Below are 21,786 nucleotides of genomic sequence, written 5' to 3' on the forward strand. Positions count from 1 at the left end.
TCTATTAACTGTGGTTTGTAAATTTAAAGTACTATTTGTATTTACTAGTTACCTTTGTAAAATGTATTTTATTGTACTATTCGTTACATCATTGAAAAATATATCTCTTTGATATCGTTTCTCGTTAAACCAAATTTACATTCATTGTCATTTACAGACAGTTGGTATTGGTAAGCGATGTTGAATAAGCCTTCTGTACTATATAGTATTTACTCTTTACTCAATAAATCTTTAGGTACCATGTAGTCTGTTTATTATTTATTGGATAACGTCAAGTCAAACCTCAAACCCGGTGCAGCTGGGAAGTAGAGAGATTTTGACACCAATTTAATAGAATTTCTTTTAAAATGACTGCATTTGAAGAATTCGGAGTCCTTCCTGAAATAGCGAAGGCAATAGATGAAATGGAATGGACGCTACCTACAGATGTCCAAGCCGAAGCTATTCCTCTTATTCTTGGTGGAGGAGATGTGTTGATGGCTGCAGAGACTGGCAGTGGAAAAACTGGCGCCTTTTGCTTACCTATAATACAAATTGTATGGGAAACTCTTAAAGACATACAAGAAGGAAAAACAAGTAAAATTATTACGCAAACATCGACAGAATGGACCATGTCGTTCTTCGACCGAACAGAAGCATTAGCTGTCACACCTGATGGTTTACGGTGCCAGTCTCGTGATCAATCAGGTTGGCATGGCTGTAGAGCTACTAAAGGTGTCCACACAAAGGGTTTATACTACTACGAAGCCATTGTTACTGATGAAGGATTATGCAGAGTTGGATGGTCTACACAAGCGGTATGCTTCTTTTCTTTACTTCCCTCTGAATGTTCTAGCAGAACAATATTTTCATTTTCAATATATTTATATTATTATTCATCTACCAGGCCAAACTAGATTTAGGTACTGATAGACTAGGCTTTGGATTTGGTGGTACAGGGAAAAAGTCAAATGCTAAACAGTTTGATGACTATGGCAGTGCTTTTGGGAAAAATGATGTAATAGGTATGTGTCAAATATATTTCTTATAATAATTTATGTTAAATATTATAATTTCATATATTAAAAATAAAGTGATGCTATTTTTCTTATACAAAGGTCAGACTTATAATTGATAGCCTTTAAATGTTAAACATTTTGTTTTGTTAGTTATGTTTTATATAAATACATAAATGAAAATATAATTACAGGTTGTATGTTAAATTTAAACAATGGTGAAATTAAATACACAAAGAATGGTGAAGATCTAGGTGTTGCTTTTAAACTGGATCAGTCTAGAAGAGCAGACTGCTATTTTCCTGCTGTAGTTTTAAAAAATGCTGAAATGACTTTTAATTTTGGTTCAACACCATTTAAGGTAAGGTTTATTTTGTACTAGAAGCAGTGTAATTATAAATTGTACTGAGTCATCACGTTTACATAAAATTAATTTTATAGCATCCCCTTCCTAAAGACTATACTCCTATTGGACAAGCACCTAAGGAATTTGTCAAAGTGAATGTTGTCTCAGCTGGGGCTGCAACAGGCTCAAGTAAACCAGTTAATAATGCACCACAAGCTATTATTATTGAGGTAATAAAGGACTTTTAGTGTTTTTATTTCTTTACAAGTGTAACATAAAAAACCAGTGGCACTACAAACTTTGTCTTTGTTGGATTACTCTATCTGTTTTGTAATAATTTTTCTTTAAAGACAAGTCAGTCAGTGATCAGCCTTCTATGCCTCACACATACACACATTCTTGGTTCTGGTGCACAGACAGGGTTTGAACTTTGAACCCACAAACTTAGGCAAGAGGGTCGCACACTCAAGCCAGTTGGCCAACACTGCTTGCTTTATGTAATATATAAGTAATGTTGATAGGTATTGGAAGTTAGCTGATTTCATCTGAATAACTTTTATTACAAAAATATTTTATACACAATAAAAAGAAATTATCAAATGTTTTTGATTTAATTTAATAGAAAATATATATTTTTTAAAAACTAAATCTCATTTTTTAGCCTTCAAGAGAATTAGCAGAACAAACCTGTTCCCAAATAACCTTATTTAAGAAGTATTTAGACAATCCAAAAATTAGAGAATTGCTAGTTGTGGGAGGAATAAATGTTAAAGATCAAATAAATGAATTAAATTCTGGAGTTGATATTGTAGTCTGTACTCCAGGTCGGTTAGAAGATCTTATACAAGGAGGTAAGATAATAAGTGGATGATATTTATGATAGTTCAGATAAGAATAAAATAAATATTATTTGTTTGAATATGTTACTGTTTTAAAATTTTTTATTGATATTTTCTATTATTATTTAGGTTATTTGGCCCTAACACACTGCCGCTTTTTCGTATTGGATGAGGCTGATGGTCTCCTGAAAGCAGGGTGTGGCGAGCTTATTGAACGATTACATAGGCAAATACCGAAAATTACTTCAGATGGACGACGATTACAAATGGTTGTTTGTTCGGCGACTCTACATGCCTTTGAAGTCAAGAAAATGGCGGTAAGTACATATATAAGTAATACTATACTGTAACTGTCAACTGTTTTTTTTGTAAGTTATTGTTTTCATCAAAACTCAGATGACATAAAAAATACGAACAACGGATCCAGTAAGTGCGGAAAGAAATTGAATTTGTTCTTACTTGTTTTGGTGCCTTAAGATATTTTACCCAGTTTAAACAAAACATGCTAATCTCTATGTATGAATTTACAGGAAAAATTAATGCATTTCCCAACCTGGGTGGACTTGAAAGGCGAAGATGCAGTGCCTGAAACAGTTCATCATGTTGTGGTCAATGTTAATCCACAGAAAGATCTCTTTTGGCAGACTGCAAGGAAGTTAGTAATATTAAAAAAATATGTGTGCGTTCACTTAGTACACGCGTAAGAAGTGAAACTTCTTTATGACCTTATTTTTCGAAAAATGATCTAGGTATATGCAACTTTACAGAAATTGGTTAAATAAAGTTAAAAATAGTTATATATTTTTTGTAAATTAATTAACCAATTTTTACAGAATTAGAATTGCATTAATGGTAATAGAATTATTACTATAATTGTTATCGTTATTATATATTTTTGTTAGTAATGGCTTGTGGTAATGTATAGTGACAAGAAAGATGGCGCGTAACGAATAAATGTGGCGCGTAACCGAAAAATGTGACGATTAATTTTTTCCAACGCCGGTAAAGAAGTTTCACTTCAAAAATTGCTGCCCTTTTTTTTCTAAATTAGATATACCTTCTACTATAATAAAATATATTATAGTAGAAGGTATATCTAATTTAGAAAAAAAAGGGCAGCAATTTTTAGATAGTTATTAAATCGTGAAATATATATGTATGTGTCTGTGGATATATAAATACAGAATCACATTTTAATAGCCTTAAAAAATGGACATAGTAATATTTTATTTGGACGATCTATTAACGGACACGTGTTCTAAATTTCGAAAGTGTATGTTTATGACAAAAACTCGCGGAACAAAGCGTATACCTACCAAATTATTAAAATCAAATGTTTTTTATCAAAATCGGTTTATTAATTAAAATGACTATAAAATGAATATCGTTAAAATATTTGTTCCGTATTTAAAATGAAGCTTTATGGCGAAATGAAAACTCGGCATGAAACTTTTACACCTGCTGCACCAAAATAAAATTTTCGAAGTGATTGCGTTATAATTATAATGACCATTTTTTCTTTGACTCAAAACGGGACATTGGTTTAATTTATGTAAAAAAATCCTTTTTTAAAATTCTTTTAGAAAAGTTCGAATCACAATATAGGTACCCAAAATTTTAAGTTATATATGTATATCAGAAAATCAAATTTGTTTTAATATAGCTGGTGATGATTTCAAACTCTTGGCACGTTTTTTATAAAGTCTACTCATATTGCGCGGTTTCTGAAAACCGGACAATCTTGCGTCCAACAATTCATTTCATCTCCGACCGTTTAAAACGGGACTTAGTAGTAGTTATATTGCTTACTGTACCCATTACCATACATACCATACATTATTTGGGAGGATCGTATCTTGTCCATCATCAGTATAAAAAAATTCAATTGAATATATTGGTATTAAAGGGACAAGAAATGTTGACAATTTTTTCTATATTTGCTACCATTCTCTTAAAAGATTTCTTTATTGAAGGCAAATCCAAACGGATGGTGTCCATTCCAAGGATAATATAAGAAGCGGTAACACTACACCTGAAACATTGTCTGAAGCTGTCAAAGTACTGAAAGGAGAATACTGTGTTCGTGCGATTAGGGAACATAAAATGGACCGGTATGTCATATAGTATTTCGGTTTATTATTTTAAGAAATATTTTTTGTGATAATAATGCTAAAATAACGAAAAAAACTTATATACATATAAACTTACTACATAACTTTTTGATGAACTATGAACTTATACATAAATTTTTGATGAATAATTTTAATTTTAACATTTCACTAAAGTTTATAATGCTTACAGCTGTTACCTAATTATTTAAATAAGTAATAAATATCTATAAGAGACTGTACCGCTAAGTGTAACTTAAATACGATATGTTTTTGAGTAGCATCCATATTTACCGCTAACTCTCTTACAAAGAGTACTAATACAAATTTATAACGATAAAAGTTTACATTTTATAAAGAATGTTACTTATAAAATTATATAATAATAAGTTCTTAAATTTAAAAATATCACATTTTTAGGTTAGTTAGGTTTTAAGCAACTTATTTGTTTATATCTACAAACTGCAATTTTTTTTCCATAGAGCTATACTATTTTGTCGTACGAAACTCGATTGTGATAATTTGGAACGGTTTCTAAAATCTTTCGGAAACGAGTTTTCGTGTGTCTGTTTGCATGGTGATCGTAAACCTGCTGAACGAAAAGCCAATTTGGAAAAATTTAAACAGTCCCAAGTGAAGTTTCTTATCTGTACCGATGTTGCCGCTAGAGGCATTGATATATCAGGATTGCCGTTCAGTAAGTATATTTATTAGGTAGTATGGTATTTGTATAGAAAATCACGTGATCAGGCATGACATTCCTATACATATTTAATTACGATACTGAGTCACTCGCGCTCTTTAGATACATTCTTTTGACTGGTTTATTTCAGTCTGTGCCCATAAACCACAGATTATTAAGGACAAATGAGTACTTAGTTAATTTTAAGTCAAACACTTGAGTTTTTTTATTTAAGTAAACTGTCACAAACCTTTAGAAAAAAATTCAATTTTAAATAAAATAATATTTATGACAGTTAACCTTTTCCTTTAAGTTTTTGACCCCTTTATAACGTCAAGTAACTCTTGGTAGTACTTATAGTGAAATTTACCGTTGAGTTCGTAATAAATGTTATAATTATGTAATCCAACTCTAATTACGCTTTTTAAGTGATCAACGTGACTCTACCAGACGAGAAATCGAACTATGTCCATCGCATTGGCCGAGTGGGTCGAGCGGAGAGAATGGGATTGGCCATTAGTCTTGTCTCTACCGTGCCTGAAAAGGTACAACATTAGTTTAGTATGATTAAGCTCAAACTAAAAAAATATCTTGATATTTTAAGTCCACACTGATCTCGACAAAATTCGTTCATGTATTTTTAATCAATATATTTTATTGAGAATGCTTCTACATTATGAGTATGCTAAGTCCTTACGATTTTTTTTAGGTATGGTATCACGGGGAGTGGTGTTCTTCTCGCGGTCGTAACTGTTTCAACACAAATCTCATTGACGACAGGCCCAAGGGATGCTGCATGTGGTATAATGAACCTCAGGTACAGTTTTGGATAGGGGAATTATTAAAAATTTATAAATTTATTAAATATATACTTTCTGTAGAATACATACTTAACAGTTAATTAATATATAAATAAACATATATAAGTATGACCGATCAGTTAAAATCGACCGATCTCGGTACTTCTATAGATTATTATTTTCTTATAGTATTTGGCGGATATAGAAGATCACTTAAATATAACGATCCAACAAGTAGAGCCCGACATGAAAGTGCCTAGTAATGAGTTTGATGGCAAAGTTGTCTATGGACAGAAACGTACTCAAGCGGGCTCTGGTTATGAGGTAAGATTTTTTGAAATCTCAATATGTATAACAAAAACCTTTGCCACAGCAACGCTTGGCCGAGTCTGCTAGTGTATTTATAAAAAAAATTGTATTGTTTTCTTTTCTATTTAAACTCATATGTACGTAATGTGTGTATGTATATTAGACAATAATAAAGTCATAATAACGATTATTCTAATTAGCCAAACATACAATTTATATGTACTTAAATTATCGATTGTATATGACATTCGATGTGTAGTTTTGTTGTTTATTCGGGTATTTCTAAGTATTGTAAATATATTTATAATGTTCAGTGAATCCAAAATAAACTTTATAGCGTGACATTTATGGATTTTCTGGCGTTATAGAGTTGTCGATATAAAATACAACAAGTTACATTGTTGTACAACCAAATTCTAGTTATTTCGACGTTATAAAGGAGTTTGAAGTTAAATATAAATATATTTATAATTCTGACAAAACCCCGAATGAACAATATAACTATCAATTTCACTCACTATATCACATATACAGTTAAATAATCGCAAAATATTTTTTTAGAAACTAAAAATATTGTGCAATAGTTGGTTCATCGCTTTTACGATCTCTCTTTCAGCAACATTATTTTTTTTTAAACCAACATGTCTTTCAGGACCACGTCAGCCAAATGGAACCTGTAGTAAGGAGCTTGAAGGAACTAGAATCACAAGCACAAATCTACTATTTAAAATCTCATCATAATGTTATTGTGGCCTGAACCCAATTTACTACTTAATTGCAGTGAAAAATATTTAATATAAAATATCAGCAGACTGATGTGTTATTAATTTATACTTATTAAAATAAATTTAAAAATATTATATAATTTGTATTTTTTCCGGTTTACTCTTGACCTTTTGACATGAAAAATCCATTGAAATCTGTTGATCGATGACGTCATTCAACGGTCAATCGTTGAAATCGTTATTGGTTTAACAGAGATTCAAGTTAAGTTTACTTAGTCTGTATGTAACCCAGTTAGATATTAGCTATTTTTTTTTAAATATTAAAAAGTCTCCATAAATATGTATTCGTTTATTTCACTCAATTTTCTACTGATTAATTATACAATAATTAGGGCAGTGCATCAGCCCACATATATTAAGTCTTACAAAATCGCTATTCATAAAAATAGCCCTTCACATTGAATATTCACTATTCACAGTAATTTAATTCTACATACATAAATCATAAATAGCCTTAACTAAAAAAATCATTCTTATAAAAATATTTAATTTGTATATTTGGTGTACCAGAGTAGGACATATTGTGATATCGTACAATTGGTTTAACTCAAAATCATATCGAAATACAATAAAAAAGCTGGACAAAATATTTTTTGCCTTTGAGTAAATTTTGTACATTATTGTATGTGATAAACCACTCCTGTTACATATGGAGTTCCATTTCACACAGACTTCAACATATCGCTTTTTTATAATGTGCGCCTACAATATACACAATAAGCGAACTAAATCTACATCTATTGTAACGTCCTACGTGATTTCATAAAATGCAATTAATTTTAAAATATATTACTCTTATAAATAGCCTATTTGAGAAAACATCAGAATACTTATTATTTATGATGTAAGATAATTTAAGCATTTATATTATTTAATTTAACAACGATTTAGGAACTAATTAGTGTTAAAAACTTATATATAAGGGACGCCAAACGTTAAAAAAAGTTTAAGAGTGGAATAATAAAATTTAATAAGATTGAAAATACATGATAAGTAAAAAGCAAAAAAGAAATTTTAACGTCTGGCAAACTTCAAACTCGTACACCTTGGTGTAAAAACTACTATTTATACAACTTTAGCCTGATTTAGTTTTTGTACGGGCTAAACCCAACAAAACTTTTAATAAACCTCGTAGATCTTACGTTAAAATGTCTATCATTAAATATTCCGCAAAAATGAAACAGTTTTCATATTTAGAGATGTTTTACGTGAACAATATACATGGAAACACATGTGAAGGGCTAGTCAAACTCCCACTATTTAGTCTGTGGACGGCTACATATTCTATAGAACACTATGGGAAGTGGGAACATTATCGCCAAAAAGTATAGATTTTACACAAACGTATATCACAAACGCTTTTCAAAACAATTTCTCATAATTTTTCGGTTAAGCCAATTATAATTTGTTAAGTTATTCTTAGTTCTTCTTGTTCTTATAAAAAAAATATAATTCCTTGGTAATATTACCATTCATAGTTAATAAAAGTAATACAATTGTTGTTGTAAATACTAAAAATAAATCATTGAATATTTCTAAAGAAATTCTTTAATAGACTAAATATTATATTTATCAAGCATACTCTTTTATGCGTTGTTTTCTAAAAACTGTTGGATTTTACATAATCATGTTCATCAATTCACATTTTAATCCCAAAAATCTCGGTGACCTAGGTTTTACCTCAAATAAAATTAATAACTATTCTAATTTATAGATACTTATTCGAATTGCTGTTTGAACTAAATTTTAGAAATGAGTATGTAATTTCAATATGTAGCTAGTATAACAACCGAATAGTCTTCAAACCATGCTAATGCAGGAACAGTACTATCTCCATGCTGTGTTTTACGTTGTCTCACATTCCTTACAGCGTTTGCAGTGAGAAATATAAATTTAAATTAATTTGAGTTAATTTTGAACAACACTTCTAGTTATCTGCATCCCTTAACATTAGCTAAGGCAGTCCATACATAATTCGAGTTCCTTAAAATGACAATTATGTTTCCCTAAGAACCTGTATGACCCACAGATTTGACAGCAATATTAACTGAACCATAAGATTTCATTAATCAATCTATTCACTGTTTTACCTAAAATATGTTTTTTTACAATTCAAACCATGTAAACAAACAATTTAATAAAATTTAAGTTAAGACTTACAATACAGGTTTACTTTTGAATCAAGTTACAAATCTAGTTTCTTTCATAAAACTCACAATATTACTTAGTACAGTACTAGTAGAGATCTTAGTAGCAGTGGATATATTATTTAACTTGTCTAAAATATATTAGCCTAAACTATCTATGTCACTTTAAGTAGATATTCATTACAAATATTACAAATACTGATGTCATTGGAAATACTTAATAAAGTTTGTCCGATCTTTATATTCAAGTTTAACTATTTTTGGAAAAATTTAATAAAACTTAAATATGATTTTTATAATTCAGCACTTTACTGTTAATCTGAATATTAGTTAAGGTTTTAAATATCTGAATATAATGTCCCGATGTTGAAGTCAATTGTTTGCAGAACAGAAAAGGGTGTTTAAATACGAACTTAACCAAACCATTGCAAAAGAAAAATTGTACACACTGGTTCTGACTATTTAATAATGATGATAATAAAGTCAATGGTTTATAAAGCGTAAGTTGTAATTTTATGAATCTTTCAAATTTTCAGATATTCCAATCGGTTAAAGTGGCATAAGGCTATACATGAACCAACCACCCTATCCACGTATCAAAATTATTCTAGGCCACTTGTCCCACCACATTATATCAAACCTTATATAATTGTAACAAACAAACTTAACAGCTAAATTTAATTATAAATTATTCTTAGCAGTTCATTTGAGACACCTGAAGCAATCTGAAAGTAAATTATAATAAACCTTAAATTCTTTTAAGATATAATGAGGATTTCGAATTATACTCCTAAAAATTTGTTATCTTTTCAAATTTATGTTAATTAAGTAGTACTTTATGAAGTACACAAAATTAGTACATGCCTGAACTGTTTAATTCATGGATTTGAGAGCTAGTAATTCCACAACAGATAATGCCTTTATTGGTACAAAGAGAATTAGTATTTTAATTTAAATGATAACAACTTATGACTTCCATTTCGGTGGTAAATACCATAAAACTAGTCAAATCGTGAACTATTAGATTTGTGAGCATCGTGATCACCAACCGGAACAAATAACTGTTACAAAGGAAATAAAATGGTAAGTATACACCAAACATTCTACAAATTCACCAGCTATCCTCAAATAGTGTTTGCCAAAAATCATGTAATACTTTAAAAAAATATATAGTACTTACACAGGTCAAAGCGCAAGCCATGGATGGTGACGCAGCGATTCTTTGGAACGATCGCCGTAGTCATAAGTCAGTTCTTCTCCAGGAGAGATGTCTTGAGCGGCCAACAACACGAGCCGAGGACCATCGACCCATACAGCTTTGGTTGATAGATTGCCGTTACGAGAATGGTTCACTAGACGACCAAGACGCCCTGACTCACGTGTAGCGTCAATACTGAAAGAGGAAGAATAATGTCGATATTCTGTTTCGTTCTTAATTCAAATATTCCTATTTGAGATAGGATATATATTTTTTTACTATAAGGTATAAGAAGAAAATGTATTAAGTTGCATGTCCATTATGATCAAGGAACATGTAATATAAATTGTATTCCTAATAATAATAAGTATTTCGGTATTTTATATACTGTATGGAATTTAAATTATTTTGGTCATCTACCATGGACTATAACATCATCAGTCCCATTTTAAGTGACTTTACAGTTTCAGTATGTTACAATAAACACTTCTTTAATGGGTGCTACTCCAACTACTTAACTTAACTACTTTTAACAGTGTTTAAAACTACTCACAGGTATTACACCAACATTCTTGTTTCGTGGGGTTATTAACACTTAACATTTTCATAAACTACACTTACTTATTATTTATATTGAAATGTGATAATTGAATAATCTGAGCTTTAGGTCATATACAGATAAAAAATACAATAATAGCATCAAATATTAATAAAAATAATGCATACCAATACTGTTGATCTTGCAGTCTAAAATAATACATGTAGCAGCCAGCATTTGGATCCTGAGCATACATGTATTCACGTTCCCTTGCTTCAGCAACACCAACAAGTTCTCCTACATATTCCACTACATACTGGCCTCGGTGAAAAGGTTTGGTTGCAATCACACCACGTCCCTTACCATCGAAGTAGGCGATCTGTTACCAAAACATAATTAGGATTAGAGTAGGATTAAAATATATCTCATTTCAAAAGAATGTAATTAAATTATATTTTCTTTAAATTCGCACTTAAACATAACATCTATTTTAGAATATTTTATTTATTTATTTATTCATAAGAAGATTCACAGCACAATACAAAAATAGATGAATATATACATAACAACATGGGCCAATTATAAATCTTCACAAATAGTTTAATTTAAATGAATATATATAACAAGAAGGTACCTAAACATTTCAAAAAATTTTAGTGTTAAACAAAACAATAACAATAAACAGAAAAACAGAATTTAATTTGTATATAGGTAAAATTGATTTTAATATTTAGTTTTTGTGAACCTTAATAGACTATGTGGACAATTATGAAGACCTACTTTAAAAAAGTAAGCTATGAAATGATAGTCACATTTATTATTAATAGTTTATCATAGTTCTATTTAACCTGTGATCAGGAAAATTGGCTTTACTAAATAGGCATAGGTTACTGACCCTTGTTTAGTTTTATGTTGGTAAGACAAGTATTAGTAATAGTACAGATGCAGTTGTCTATCTTGCTGACAATTTTTAATCAATACTTATATACAAAGTGTTCTATTTTTATTTCAGCCTTGTTATGTTTGATAGAGCAATAAGCCCTAACACGGGTAAAATAAAATTGATTATATATTCATTATTTTCATACATGTAAAAATACACAAACAACAAAAGCAAAAAAAATTGTTCCAGTTGACTGTATCCAATGGTCAGTGCACTTATAAAAGAGGGGTTAAATGTAATTAATTATTAGTAATTAAACTAACATGAATATATTGACAGGATCAAGGAGGTAGGTTTAAAACCCAAAAAATTAAAATAAAATAAATATGAAATGTGGTTCTTTTGTTGTTTATCAATATGAACAATATAGTATTACCTTTAAACCATCTTCTTTTTGTTCTCTTATAGCCCTCTCTAAGTCCCTCATCTTTTCAGCCATAACACATTTTGAAGTCTTTCTAACACTCCGCCGCACTGGGAAGTACTCAGTTAGCTTATGATTACTGATAACAGACTTAGCTTCTGTGGCTTTTGGTTTTTCATCTATTTCTGTTTTAAATTTTTCAATTGGTGGAGAGGGAACATGTTCTATTTTAGGACTTTTAATCTCCTCTTTGAAGTATTCTGTTAGTTTATGACTTTCAGCTAATCGGGCAGCTGCACGGGCGGCTCTGGACCTCACTATATTTCCATTAGTCATATTACTTATACCATTACTTGTTTTCAAAGGTTTTGATTTAATTTCTTTCTTGATTGGTGGTTCAGAGGTTTGTTCTTCGTTTTCAGTCTTTCTGGGTGTTTCTGCCACTATTCTGCAGTAGACAATGTTTTTTTAAATACATTAAATAGTTAAATATTAAAAATACAATATTATTTTGTCAACATAATGTACCTTCGTTTTCTGTAGGTTCTTTTCGGTTTAAGATTTTTTTCTTCACAGAGCTCAATGCGATGAGGAGTTTTCACACCCTCTTGACCTGACATTGGGCTAGTTACTGAAAAATAATTTTTATACTGGACTTTGTTTAATTTAAGTTGCTACACCTTTTTTCATTATTCTAAAAACAAACATATTCCCTTTTAAGTATTGAAAATGTAAATAGTATAAAATAATAAAGTATAATATTAAAAAATATATAACATAACCCTACTTTATTTTATAGGCCTATTTAAATAGGAACAAAGGATATAGCGTTTGAGAGTATGGTGTCAGTACCGTCTATTTATATTCTTTGACCTTACTAACCTCGAACCATTGCCACCTTAGTTTAATAATCACTAATTCATTAACGGGGAAAAGCATCGAGAAGATGAATTTTACGACAAAAACAAACTGCTTCAAAACTCAGAGTCAGACAAATTACAACTGTTTTGTAATAGACCTTGTCAACTACCCTTTCATGTTACAATAAAACGATTACTTAAATAATGTTCATAAATATTTATCAGAAACAAAATTAATTATAGTTATTTAAAAATTAAATAATCAAGAACAACAAAATTTGCTATGGTCTATTCAAACTCATCAAAATTATAAAAATCAAGACATTTTATCACCGCTGCCTTAAAGCTAGAGTCTTAACGTCAAATTTTTGTCTATACTTATTCCACAGCCTAGTGGAACGTAGATAAAAATGCAACTAAAAAGGCAATACCGAAAATGTGTGTTTATAAATTAATAGTTGATTCTAAAATTAATTTAGTGTAAGTCATAATATTCAATTTTCTGGAAAATGTAAAATATTTCTTTCTTTTTCAATAATGGGGCTAACAGGCACGAGATTCGCTTGATGTTAAATGTTACCGCCGCCCATAGACACTCTTAATCAGTGCTGCCGAATCGGATTTTGAATATAACGTAGGCCAGATTAGAAAATTACGTATATTTAGTAAAAAAATGTATTGGAAAAGTTAGTACGTACTTTTTTAAAGAGTGAAATGATGAGAAATTGAAAACTGAAAATAAATAAAGTATTCATTGAAAGAGTATAGATATACAAAAGACATGTAGTTGAAGTGCAGTGCAAAGTCAACTTTATTCATAAATAAATGAGCAAAATTAATGATAAACATATTTCCTTAAAACATTTGCCCCAAATGAGCTATAGATGGTTCAGAGCGTTTTAAATGTAATAATGTAATAAATGTGATGTAATAAATGTAATGCTACAGAAGGAGTCAGCAGAACGAGAAAGGGAGCGCTTTTGGACGAATCCTAGGGGTAAAAGACGGGGAGGAAATAGGAGAAGATATGCCCATCTCTTACCTCCTATGCAGTGTATATTTCACCGAAGCTTTTTGAGTGTAATATGAGGTCCCGGTAGAATGCGATAGCGACCCCGGAGCCTCTGTAACGCGGCTTTGTAGGTATTTGTCGAGGTGTTTTTAGTGGGTATTGTTCACCCAGTCTCTGAATAGCAGAGATTTTGATGTGGGTCAAGTCCCACATACCCCTGCAACTTTCCAGGGCAGGGGATGCGCAAATGCATTTCCACCTCGAATAAAAAAAAAGGGAAACTAAACGCGAGAAAAAATAAAGAAACACAACAAACAACAAAGCGGGATAAGCTAGTTAAAAACATAATATTTACACATTAAATCTTACTGTTATTATTGATTATGAAAGATGATAATACATTATAATACGATAACGGATAAAGGATAAAGCAAAACGCAAGAGATTTTAATCGGAAACAGAACATCTAGTAATTGTAAGGAATTCAGAAAGGAGGTGCGGTCATATTGGGAACAAGAAAAGAAAATGTGGTCGAGGTCACCAATATCGTCTGCACACTCACAAATATTACTGTCAACAACACGAATCCTTGCTAAATAATGAGGTGTACATACATGTCCTAAACGCATCCTGGAAATGATAGAAGTGACAATTTCAGAACTTTTAACCTTAAAAAACCATGGTTTACTGGAGATCCTAGTTGTATTTCAGCATAATATTTGTCTTTGATCTCGCTACTTTTCAAACAAACATTATTCCATCACTCCCAAAGATGAGTTTTGGGAAGAGCAGCTGAATCATGACAATAATTCATGTATGGGACCTTCCTTAGCAAGCTTTCTTATTTCGTTTGATACCACAGATTGACGTTACAAGCAAGATATTATGCAAAATTTAACAAGTTGGCAACGCTGCTCTTAATGTCTAGGGCACGCGAGTTTTTTGCCTGCCTTTTAGGAATTGCTATACCTACTCTTTTTCTTGAAAACCCTAGTCAAATTGGTTTGGAAATACTTCAGTGGGTAACTGGTACTACATAGTGCCGGAACGACAGATGCCAGGATGCTACGGGTAGAATTTTGTGAAACTCAGCTGTTCGTATTAATGCGAACAACACTCTCCAAAATTATAGTTGAAAATGCAAAATTCAATGCGAAATTGAACGTCGGGTCGGTAAAAGGGGCGGGGACAGGACACCTCCTTGTGGGAACCCAGCGTTTGCGGAACATGCTCTTTCAATAACGACATTAATTTTTCAGTTCCAACCAAGAAAGCTGGAGATGCATGATGTCTCGGGGAGCACATAGACGAGAAGCTTCGAGAGAAGCACTTAATGCCACACCCAATCGAAGTGTTTCGCTATTTTCAAACTAACCGCTAACTCCTTAGGCATAATATTTTAATAAGGAAATATTTCTTATAATGGAAGTATAGCCCAGTGGCTGCTGGAGCTGGAGCAGATTTTATAATACTTCAACATCAAATAATTATCTGATTAGTTTTCACTTAAAAAAAGAGTGTGTACTCATGTACACGCGTTAGAAGTTATACTTCTTTGGCTTATGGAAAAAAATAACTTAAATGCAGTAGTCATTAACGATAAATATTAACATTAATCAAAAAGATTTTATTTAAATAAATAAATTATTAGTAAATACTATCACCGTTGTCGTATGAAATTGATATAAAAATGCCGAAACAATATTTATTTATTCACACTGTTTAATTGTACTGTTACAAAACACGTGTTCTAAATATAAAAATACTGGAATATACAACTTGAACATAGTTAACAATTTCCATGCCACCTAGACCTAATTGACGACCGACGTTGTCGAATTTAGGTGTTGGTGTGCGCGCGCGTCGTAAAAATTCATTCTCTTCATTTTTCATTATTTTTTCTCCATCGCGCCAAAAGTATAACTTCAAATTTAAAGAAGCAATGTCCTCCTTTGTTTGATATCTTACTGCGGTTAACATGCTTCTTTCTTATTATGAGAATAAAATATAAGGAATCTTCGATTTTATTCTCATTTGAATGGCTTTAGAAAATAAAGGATCAACATATTTTACTTTTATTAGTATAGCGCAGTAATTGCCTGTTGCTGTGCTTTGTTTTTCTTAAACAAGAAGTTACTATTTACCGGGAAGTAAATGCTGTTCTGTCATTTGTGATTATTTTTGGCGGTAACACATGTGACAAGACACTTTACTTTGTTTACATTTGCTATGAACAACGAACGTCTTCGACGATATTTCATTATGCTTATAACAATTGTTATTTATATATTATGTCACCATTAAAAACTAGTATTCATATTTTAAATAACACTATATTAAAAATGTCTTCAAGTTAAGTTCTAAGAAAATTAAATAATCTAGGACCTATCTATATATCTCTTTAGTTAATACTTAACGATTGTATTATTAATATAATTGTGTTATAAACTATGGCAAAGAAAATAATTAAATCTTGTTACATATGGGATGAGCTTCTAATGGCAGAATGTGATCGTTTACCGGCTGTCGCTGAAAGAGTAATATTTAATTTACTTAAATAAGTATTAGCAGACAGTAGAAACGAGATATCGTTTCTTTTAACTTAAAAAATACTTTTTAGCTTAGTATATACTTTTATTTTTCAGGCTTCCAGAGTACATAGTTTGATTGTTAGTTATAATCTTATTAATAAATTGCAAGTCGTACATTCCTCACCAGCGTTGTATGAAGACTTAAAGCTATTTCATTCTGAAAATTATTTAGAGCATTTGAAGACACTACAAAAAGTTGATGACGATTATGTGATTGAAATCCATGATGAAGAATTTGGTATAGGTATGAATAATTTATAAAACCCTGGATAAAGTTATGTTAGTAATTAGATTAAAATAATTGTTCATAGTATAAATAAGGTCTAGATTAGTTTTTAATTAGTTTTTGTAAATTATGCATTATTTTGATACGTTTTCAACCCTTTTGTGAATGAAGAAATGTTTAATTTATATATAATATAAGTGGTTTTATACTAACTTAATTTTATTGTTAATTGCTATTCTGCATTTTATTTGATTGTTGTGATTTCCAGGATATGATTGCCAACCCGTATCAGATATGTATAAACTCGTATCAGTAATAGCTGGTGGTTCACTGGCTGCTGCTAAAAGCATTATATTGGGCATTGCTGATGTCGCTATAAATTGGTTTGGTGGCTGGCATCATGCCCAAAGGTTATAATTCAGAGTAACACATTACATTTAAATTAATTAACTTTCTCAGTGTTATTTGCAAATACAGGTCCTTTTTTCAGGTTTTGTGCAGAAGGTTTCTGTTATGTTAATGATATAGTAATATGTATAGAAAAACTAAGGCTGAAGTTTAAAAAAGTTCTATACATAGATTTAGATGTCCATCATGGTATGAAATGTTATATTTGTTTACTTTATTTATTTATAATTTCGTATATTTTTATTTGCAACCTGTCTCACATTTACTGCACTAACTACTAAAGTTTATCAACGTTATCATCGCCATTTAATAAAAATTAATCAATCGGTCATAAAATCTACCTTCACAACAGAACGTCTTGCAATTTTTTTTCGGAAAATAACCATTTCTTTATGTTTATTCTGTATAAACGAGACAAGCTTAGATAAAAACTAAAATTATCTTCCAAGGTAATGGTGTGCAAGATGCTTATAATTTAAGCAACTCAGTTTTCACCTTGTCTATCCACAAATATGAACCTGGGTTCTATCCAGGTACAGGAAGTATGGATGAAGTGGGTAATTTGACTGGAAAAGGGTACACATGCAATGTTCCTTTACATGAATCATATAATGATGAAACAATGGAATATGTATTTGGAAAGTAAGTCAGTCATTGTTTGATTATAACAAATAGTCTTTTGATAATCTCAGGTATAAACTAAAAATGTAACCATATATTTCTTACATTCTAAGTTCATTTTTTTCACTAAAATACAATAGAAAGTAGAATATAGACTTCTGTCTTCCAATACAAGTATGTTATTGATACAAGTATAATGATTAAATAGAGTGAAATTGAGGGAAGGATTATGAAAAAAAAGAATACTACCCATATGGTCTTAGAATTACTGAACAGGGTAAGATACTTAGCATGAAGTATATCCCACAGCTCCCATACAACAACATCATATATATATATATGACCTGCTCAATATCACTGTAAAGTACATCACCAAAACAACAAAAAATTTGTTAGAGTTAGTTCAGAGTTGAGACTTATACAATACATGTCAAGTTTTAAGTTTTATTTAAACTAACTTAACACATTTTTATCAACTAGATATGAAAGTCTCTCACTGACAGTGATTGCTGAAAACTTGAAGCATCAATTGGATATAATAATGTAATAAATTCTACCTTATATTGGAAAAAAGTATTTTAGTAATACTACATTTAACTATATTAGTTTTATAAACCATTTAAATTACAAATGTGGATATAGCTTTCAATGATATTCATCTAAACAATAGAAGTTCTCAGTTTTATCATTAAGAATGGAATGTTTGTTTTTCAGAGTATTTCACAAAATCTATGATAGTTTCAAACCTGATACCATAGTGGTTCAATGTGGTGCAGATGCTTTGGCTGGCGATCCAATGGGGGGAGGTGGGCTGACAATTAAAGGATACTGTACTTGTGTCAAAAACATCTTAGATAAACAAAAGCCTACTGTACTCTTAGGCGGTGGTATGTTTTTTTTTAGAATTTTTATGTACTATAAAGACAGATGCCTAATGTTATTAAGACTTTATGTTAAGAATGTTAAATAATATATGACAATGAAAAATCTATGTGATCCAAATTATTAGTCACAAAATATGTAAATGTCATTAATATTTATTTAAGGTGGATACAACTTCAGTAATACAGCTAAGTTGTGGGCTTCCATCACAGCTCTAGTTGTGGATGTAGAATTGGAACAAAATATTCCAGAACATGATTATTGGCCTCTCTATGGACCAGATTATATAATCAGTATTCAGCCTTTACTTGGAAGAGATAAGAACTGTAAAGCTGATCTAGATAATTGCATAGCAAAAATAGAAGGTAAATATATAATTTATGAACTCGATGTCCTTGAATAAATTTAGTTTTACCCAAACACTGCTAGATTTTTAAATCAAGGAAACATGCTGTATACTTGTCTGATTCTTGGCTTTTCATACAAAATTACATTTATGTACCCTCAGAGTATAGTTAATTTTTTTATTGAACAACATATCTATCCAGTTTTAATAGATTTAGATTATCTCACATGTTTGCTTTTTATTGCAGATAATTTGAAATTTGTTATTGAACGTAAAACCATAAAACACAAGACTGAACAAAATGAAATTAGTACATGTAAAAATTTGAAGGAAACATTGTGCAAAAGGCAAAAGAAATTACAGATTAAAGAAAATAATGTTTTAATCATTGATGAATCACCCAATAATGATGTGTACAATTTTATTGATTAAAATTCTCAGCTCATATTTTGTTTTCTTACATACACTGAATTATTTCAGTGTATATTTTAATAATAAAAAACCCATATCAAAAAAAATATTTATTTAAGGTTCATTCACTGAACAGTTATTACATAGAAAGATATATTAATGCATATTCTTACATGGAAATTAAATAATCTGAGAATAAAATTACAACAAAAATTTGTGAATGATGCACACCATAATATGGAATCACAATTTTCTAACAACAAGACAGGAATTTATTTATTTATATTTGTTAAGCAATAATTTAAAATGATTAACAGAGTATTGTATATATGTAGTAGGTTTTTCCAAAGATTTTCTTATTAAAATGGTGATAGTTACAGAAGAAATGCATTCCCTAACACACAGTATTCTAGCTCTATGAAACAGCCAGTCTACATAATTTGATTGTGTGAGGTTTTGTTACTAAACACCGAAAAAGACTTTATATACTTAGACAACATTCACTTTATAGCATTGCATTTACATTAGTAAGCTTAGGCCAGAGCCACTCATTGGTAAAGTTGAATATATAAAATTATTTACTTTAAATACTTGACTATTGTTTGAAATTTAGAAATAATAACAATTGGTAGTTGATAATAAAGAATTCCATAAACTGTTAAAGCCCATTCTATACATAGTCTAATATGTGTTTTTATAGATATATATATAGTGCATATAGTATTGCAAGCAATGTGGACATTTAATATTTTTGCATCAGCACACAAGTTACAATTACAGCAGTTGTGTCTTATCTTACATGATTAGATTTTGTATGAAATTATAATAAAGCATTTTTAATGAAATGTCAACTATGAATTACATAAATACTTAACTTGTATTATAATAAAATAATAAGAAAATCTACTGTAGCTAGAAAAATGAAAATTCATACAAGCTAATCATGTAAAATGATTATTGCTGTAAATTTGAGTAGTTTAGTCTGATGGTCGTTTTTCACTATGTTTTTTGGTAAACTCTTCTGCATTTTTTGTGAATTTTTTCCTGTCCTTTAAGAATTCCTCAGCCAGCTCAGCACGTAATGGATGTTCTGGTTCAGGGTCATTCACAAGTGCAACTAGGGCTTGTATAACTGAAAGGAAGACATCATAGTTGTGAAAAACAAAAAATGTGGTAAATAGATTATATAGTGAAACCAGATAACCACAATGTACACCGAAAATAAACACTTGTGCACCATTGACTAATTTATTATTAATCGGATGATGTTTCATTGTTAAAGATTGTATAGCTGATTTCCTTCTGTACCTTTACCGTTACTGTTACTTTTGTACCTCAACAGTGAAACATTTTGGTTTAGTTTACTTGAGAAATGAGTGCCCAACTACGATAAGAGATTCTTAATATGGCCTGTTGTTAGTCATGTATTTTTATCTATTGTATTTATATATCATTGTATATTGTAAATATTGTAGTGTTTAATAAATTATTAACACATTAAAGTGGAAAATTACCATAATAAAACATTCTTCAATAACATAATAGTTACCTTGGTCAGTCTTAGTTGCTGGTTTCCAATTTTCAGCACTAATGATTGGTAGGCATACTTGGCCTTTTTCATCAATATTAGGGTGATAAATCTTTGTTTTAAAACTTATTTTAGGAGGTTTGAATGGATATTCTGCTGGGAAATTGATCTCAATTCGGAATGCACCTTTATTATAAGGAGGGTTGTCCTGTAAAATGTAATACCCACATAAATGTTGATAATTAGATCAGAAATTATTATTGTAAATAAAAATACAAAATTTACCTTAATAATATTATGGAATAAGAAATAAAACTGAAACTTTCGTAATATTCATTTGATGAGTCATCGACGAGAAAAAATCACTTAAAAAATACTCACGGGCACAATTAATCCCTGCCAAGTTAATATATTCGATTCATCAACCTGGATATCTCTAAATGACTTCAGCCCCGACTGCCTGATGTCATTCAGCTCCTGAAATATGGATGCTCACTTTGTATACCGGTAACTAATAAAGTACAGCTTTTATTACATCTTTAATTACTTTCTCATTTACCTTGATTGAACAGTTTATAAACATCACAGTTGACAAAGAAAACTATAAAATAAGCCTTACCTTTTGAAGTCTTCTCGTCGCTGCCATCGTAATCTAATTTACAAAATAAAATTTCTCAAATAAAGTATGAATATATTTTTTAAATATATTTATATTGCCGTCTCCTTAAACAACATAGTATACGTAATTAATATAATGCCGAAAATCCGATTCAGTTCAGCGATTCTAATTAAATGAAAATGTCAATGACATGTCTTCATATAGACGGCGGCCATTTCATTCGTTTCG

General features: G+C 30.3%; 4 protein-coding genes across 5 annotated transcripts; 2 read left to right on the forward strand and 2 right to left on the reverse strand.

Moving 5' to 3' along the window:
* The first annotated feature begins 218 nt into the window (after window positions 1–218).
* Window positions 219–7,144, forward strand: LOC111004359 (ATP-dependent RNA helicase Ddx1). The gene is made up of 13 exons (XM_022275361.2): window positions 219–797; window positions 887–1,004; window positions 1,190–1,356; window positions 1,437–1,571; window positions 2,003–2,192; window positions 2,310–2,497; window positions 2,711–2,835; window positions 4,154–4,291; window positions 4,771–4,985; window positions 5,400–5,515; window positions 5,680–5,787; window positions 5,960–6,094; window positions 6,732–7,144. The coding sequence occupies exons 1-13, from the start codon at window positions 348–350 to the stop codon at window positions 6,834–6,836; spliced, it is 2,190 nt and encodes a 729-aa protein (XP_022131053.1). The 5' UTR covers window positions 219–347; the 3' UTR covers window positions 6,837–7,144.
* Window positions 7,139–13,265, reverse strand: LOC111004357 (histone-lysine N-methyltransferase PR-Set7). 2 transcript variants are annotated; one of them, XM_022275358.2, is made up of 6 exons: window positions 12,937–13,265; window positions 12,583–12,685; window positions 12,067–12,502; window positions 10,936–11,126; window positions 10,192–10,404; window positions 7,139–9,736 (listed from the first exon to the last, which is right to left on the reverse strand). In XM_022275358.2, the coding sequence occupies exons 1-5, from the start codon at window positions 12,944–12,946 to the stop codon at window positions 10,197–10,199; spliced, it is 948 nt and encodes a 315-aa protein (XP_022131050.1). In that variant the 5' UTR covers window positions 12,947–13,265; the 3' UTR covers window positions 7,139–9,736; window positions 10,192–10,196. The 2 variants fall into 2 exon arrangements, with proteins under 2 accessions (XP_022131050.1, XP_045487181.1); XM_045631225.1 differs by having other exon boundaries at window positions 12,583–12,748.
* Window positions 13,266–16,284: 3,019 nt separating this feature from the next.
* LOC111004393 (histone deacetylase 8) lies at window positions 16,285–19,445 on the forward strand. Its single transcript, XM_022275404.2, has 8 exons — window positions 16,285–16,463; window positions 16,572–16,761; window positions 17,012–17,153; window positions 17,234–17,340; window positions 17,601–17,793; window positions 18,487–18,659; window positions 18,819–19,019; window positions 19,248–19,445. Exons 1-8 carry the CDS (start codon window positions 16,377–16,379, stop codon window positions 19,430–19,432), a joined length of 1,278 nt encoding a protein of 425 aa, XP_022131096.2. The 5' UTR covers window positions 16,285–16,376; the 3' UTR covers window positions 19,433–19,445.
* A 63-nt stretch (window positions 19,446–19,508) lies between these two features.
* Window positions 19,509–21,769, reverse strand: LOC111004362 (ubiquitin-conjugating enzyme E2 L3). Its single transcript, XM_022275364.2, has 4 exons — window positions 21,559–21,769; window positions 21,321–21,416; window positions 20,961–21,147; window positions 19,509–20,543 (listed from the first exon to the last, which is right to left on the reverse strand). Exons 1-4 carry the CDS (start codon window positions 21,583–21,585, stop codon window positions 20,389–20,391), a joined length of 465 nt encoding a protein of 154 aa, XP_022131056.1. The 5' UTR covers window positions 21,586–21,769; the 3' UTR covers window positions 19,509–20,388.
* Window positions 21,770–21,786: the final 17 nt, after the last annotated feature.

Source organism: Pieris rapae, chromosome 14 (genome assembly GCF_905147795.1).
Source record: "Pieris rapae chromosome 14, ilPieRapa1.1, whole genome shotgun sequence".
Taxonomy (NCBI): Eukaryota; Metazoa; Arthropoda; class Insecta; order Lepidoptera; family Pieridae; genus Pieris; species Pieris rapae.

What these genes read in the sequence shown, in the direction of transcription:
- LOC111004359 (XM_022275361.2), top strand. Translation starts at nt 348, where the DNA reads ATGACTGCATTTGAAGAATTCGGAGTCCTTCCTGAAATAGCGAAGGCA. An exon ending in TGGGAAAAATGATGTAATAG is followed by an intron (nt 1,005 to 1,189) that starts GTATGTGTCAAA and finishes ATATAATTACAG; the next exon opens with GTTGTATGTTAAATTTAAAC. An exon ending in TGTGGTATAATGAACCTCAG is followed by an intron (nt 5,788 to 5,959) that starts GTACAGTTTTGG and finishes ATTTTCTTATAG; the next exon opens with TATTTGGCGGATATAGAAGA.
- LOC111004357 (XM_022275358.2), bottom strand. An exon ending in AGAACCTACAGAAAACGAAG is followed by an intron (nt 12,503 to 12,582) that starts GTACATTATGTT and finishes TGTCTACTGCAG; the next exon opens with AATAGTGGCAGAAACACCCA. An exon ending in AAAAAGAAGATGGTTTAAAG is followed by an intron (nt 11,127 to 12,066) that starts GTAATACTATAT and finishes TTTTGGTAACAG; the next exon opens with ATCGCCTACTTCGATGGTAA.
- LOC111004393 (XM_022275404.2), top strand. Translation starts at nt 16,377, where the DNA reads ATGGCAAAGAAAATAATTAAATCTTGTTACATATGGGATGAGCTTCTA. An exon ending in ATGGAATATGTATTTGGAAA is followed by an intron (nt 17,794 to 18,486) that starts GTAAGTCAGTCA and finishes TTTGTTTTTCAG; the next exon opens with AGTATTTCACAAAATCTATG. An exon ending in TTGCATAGCAAAAATAGAAG is followed by an intron (nt 19,020 to 19,247) that starts GTAAATATATAA and finishes TTTTTATTGCAG; the next exon opens with ATAATTTGAAATTTGTTATT.
- LOC111004362 (XM_022275364.2), bottom strand. Translation starts at nt 21,585, where the DNA reads ATGGCAGCGACGAGAAGACTTCAAAAG. An exon ending in GGCAGGGATTAATTGTGCCC is followed by an intron (nt 21,148 to 21,320) that starts GTGAGTATTTTT and finishes TACATTTTACAG; the next exon opens with GACAACCCTCCTTATAATAA. An exon ending in AGCAACTAAGACTGACCAAG is followed by an intron (nt 20,544 to 20,960) that starts GTAACTATTATG and finishes TCTTCCTTTCAG; the next exon opens with TTATACAAGCCCTAGTTGCA.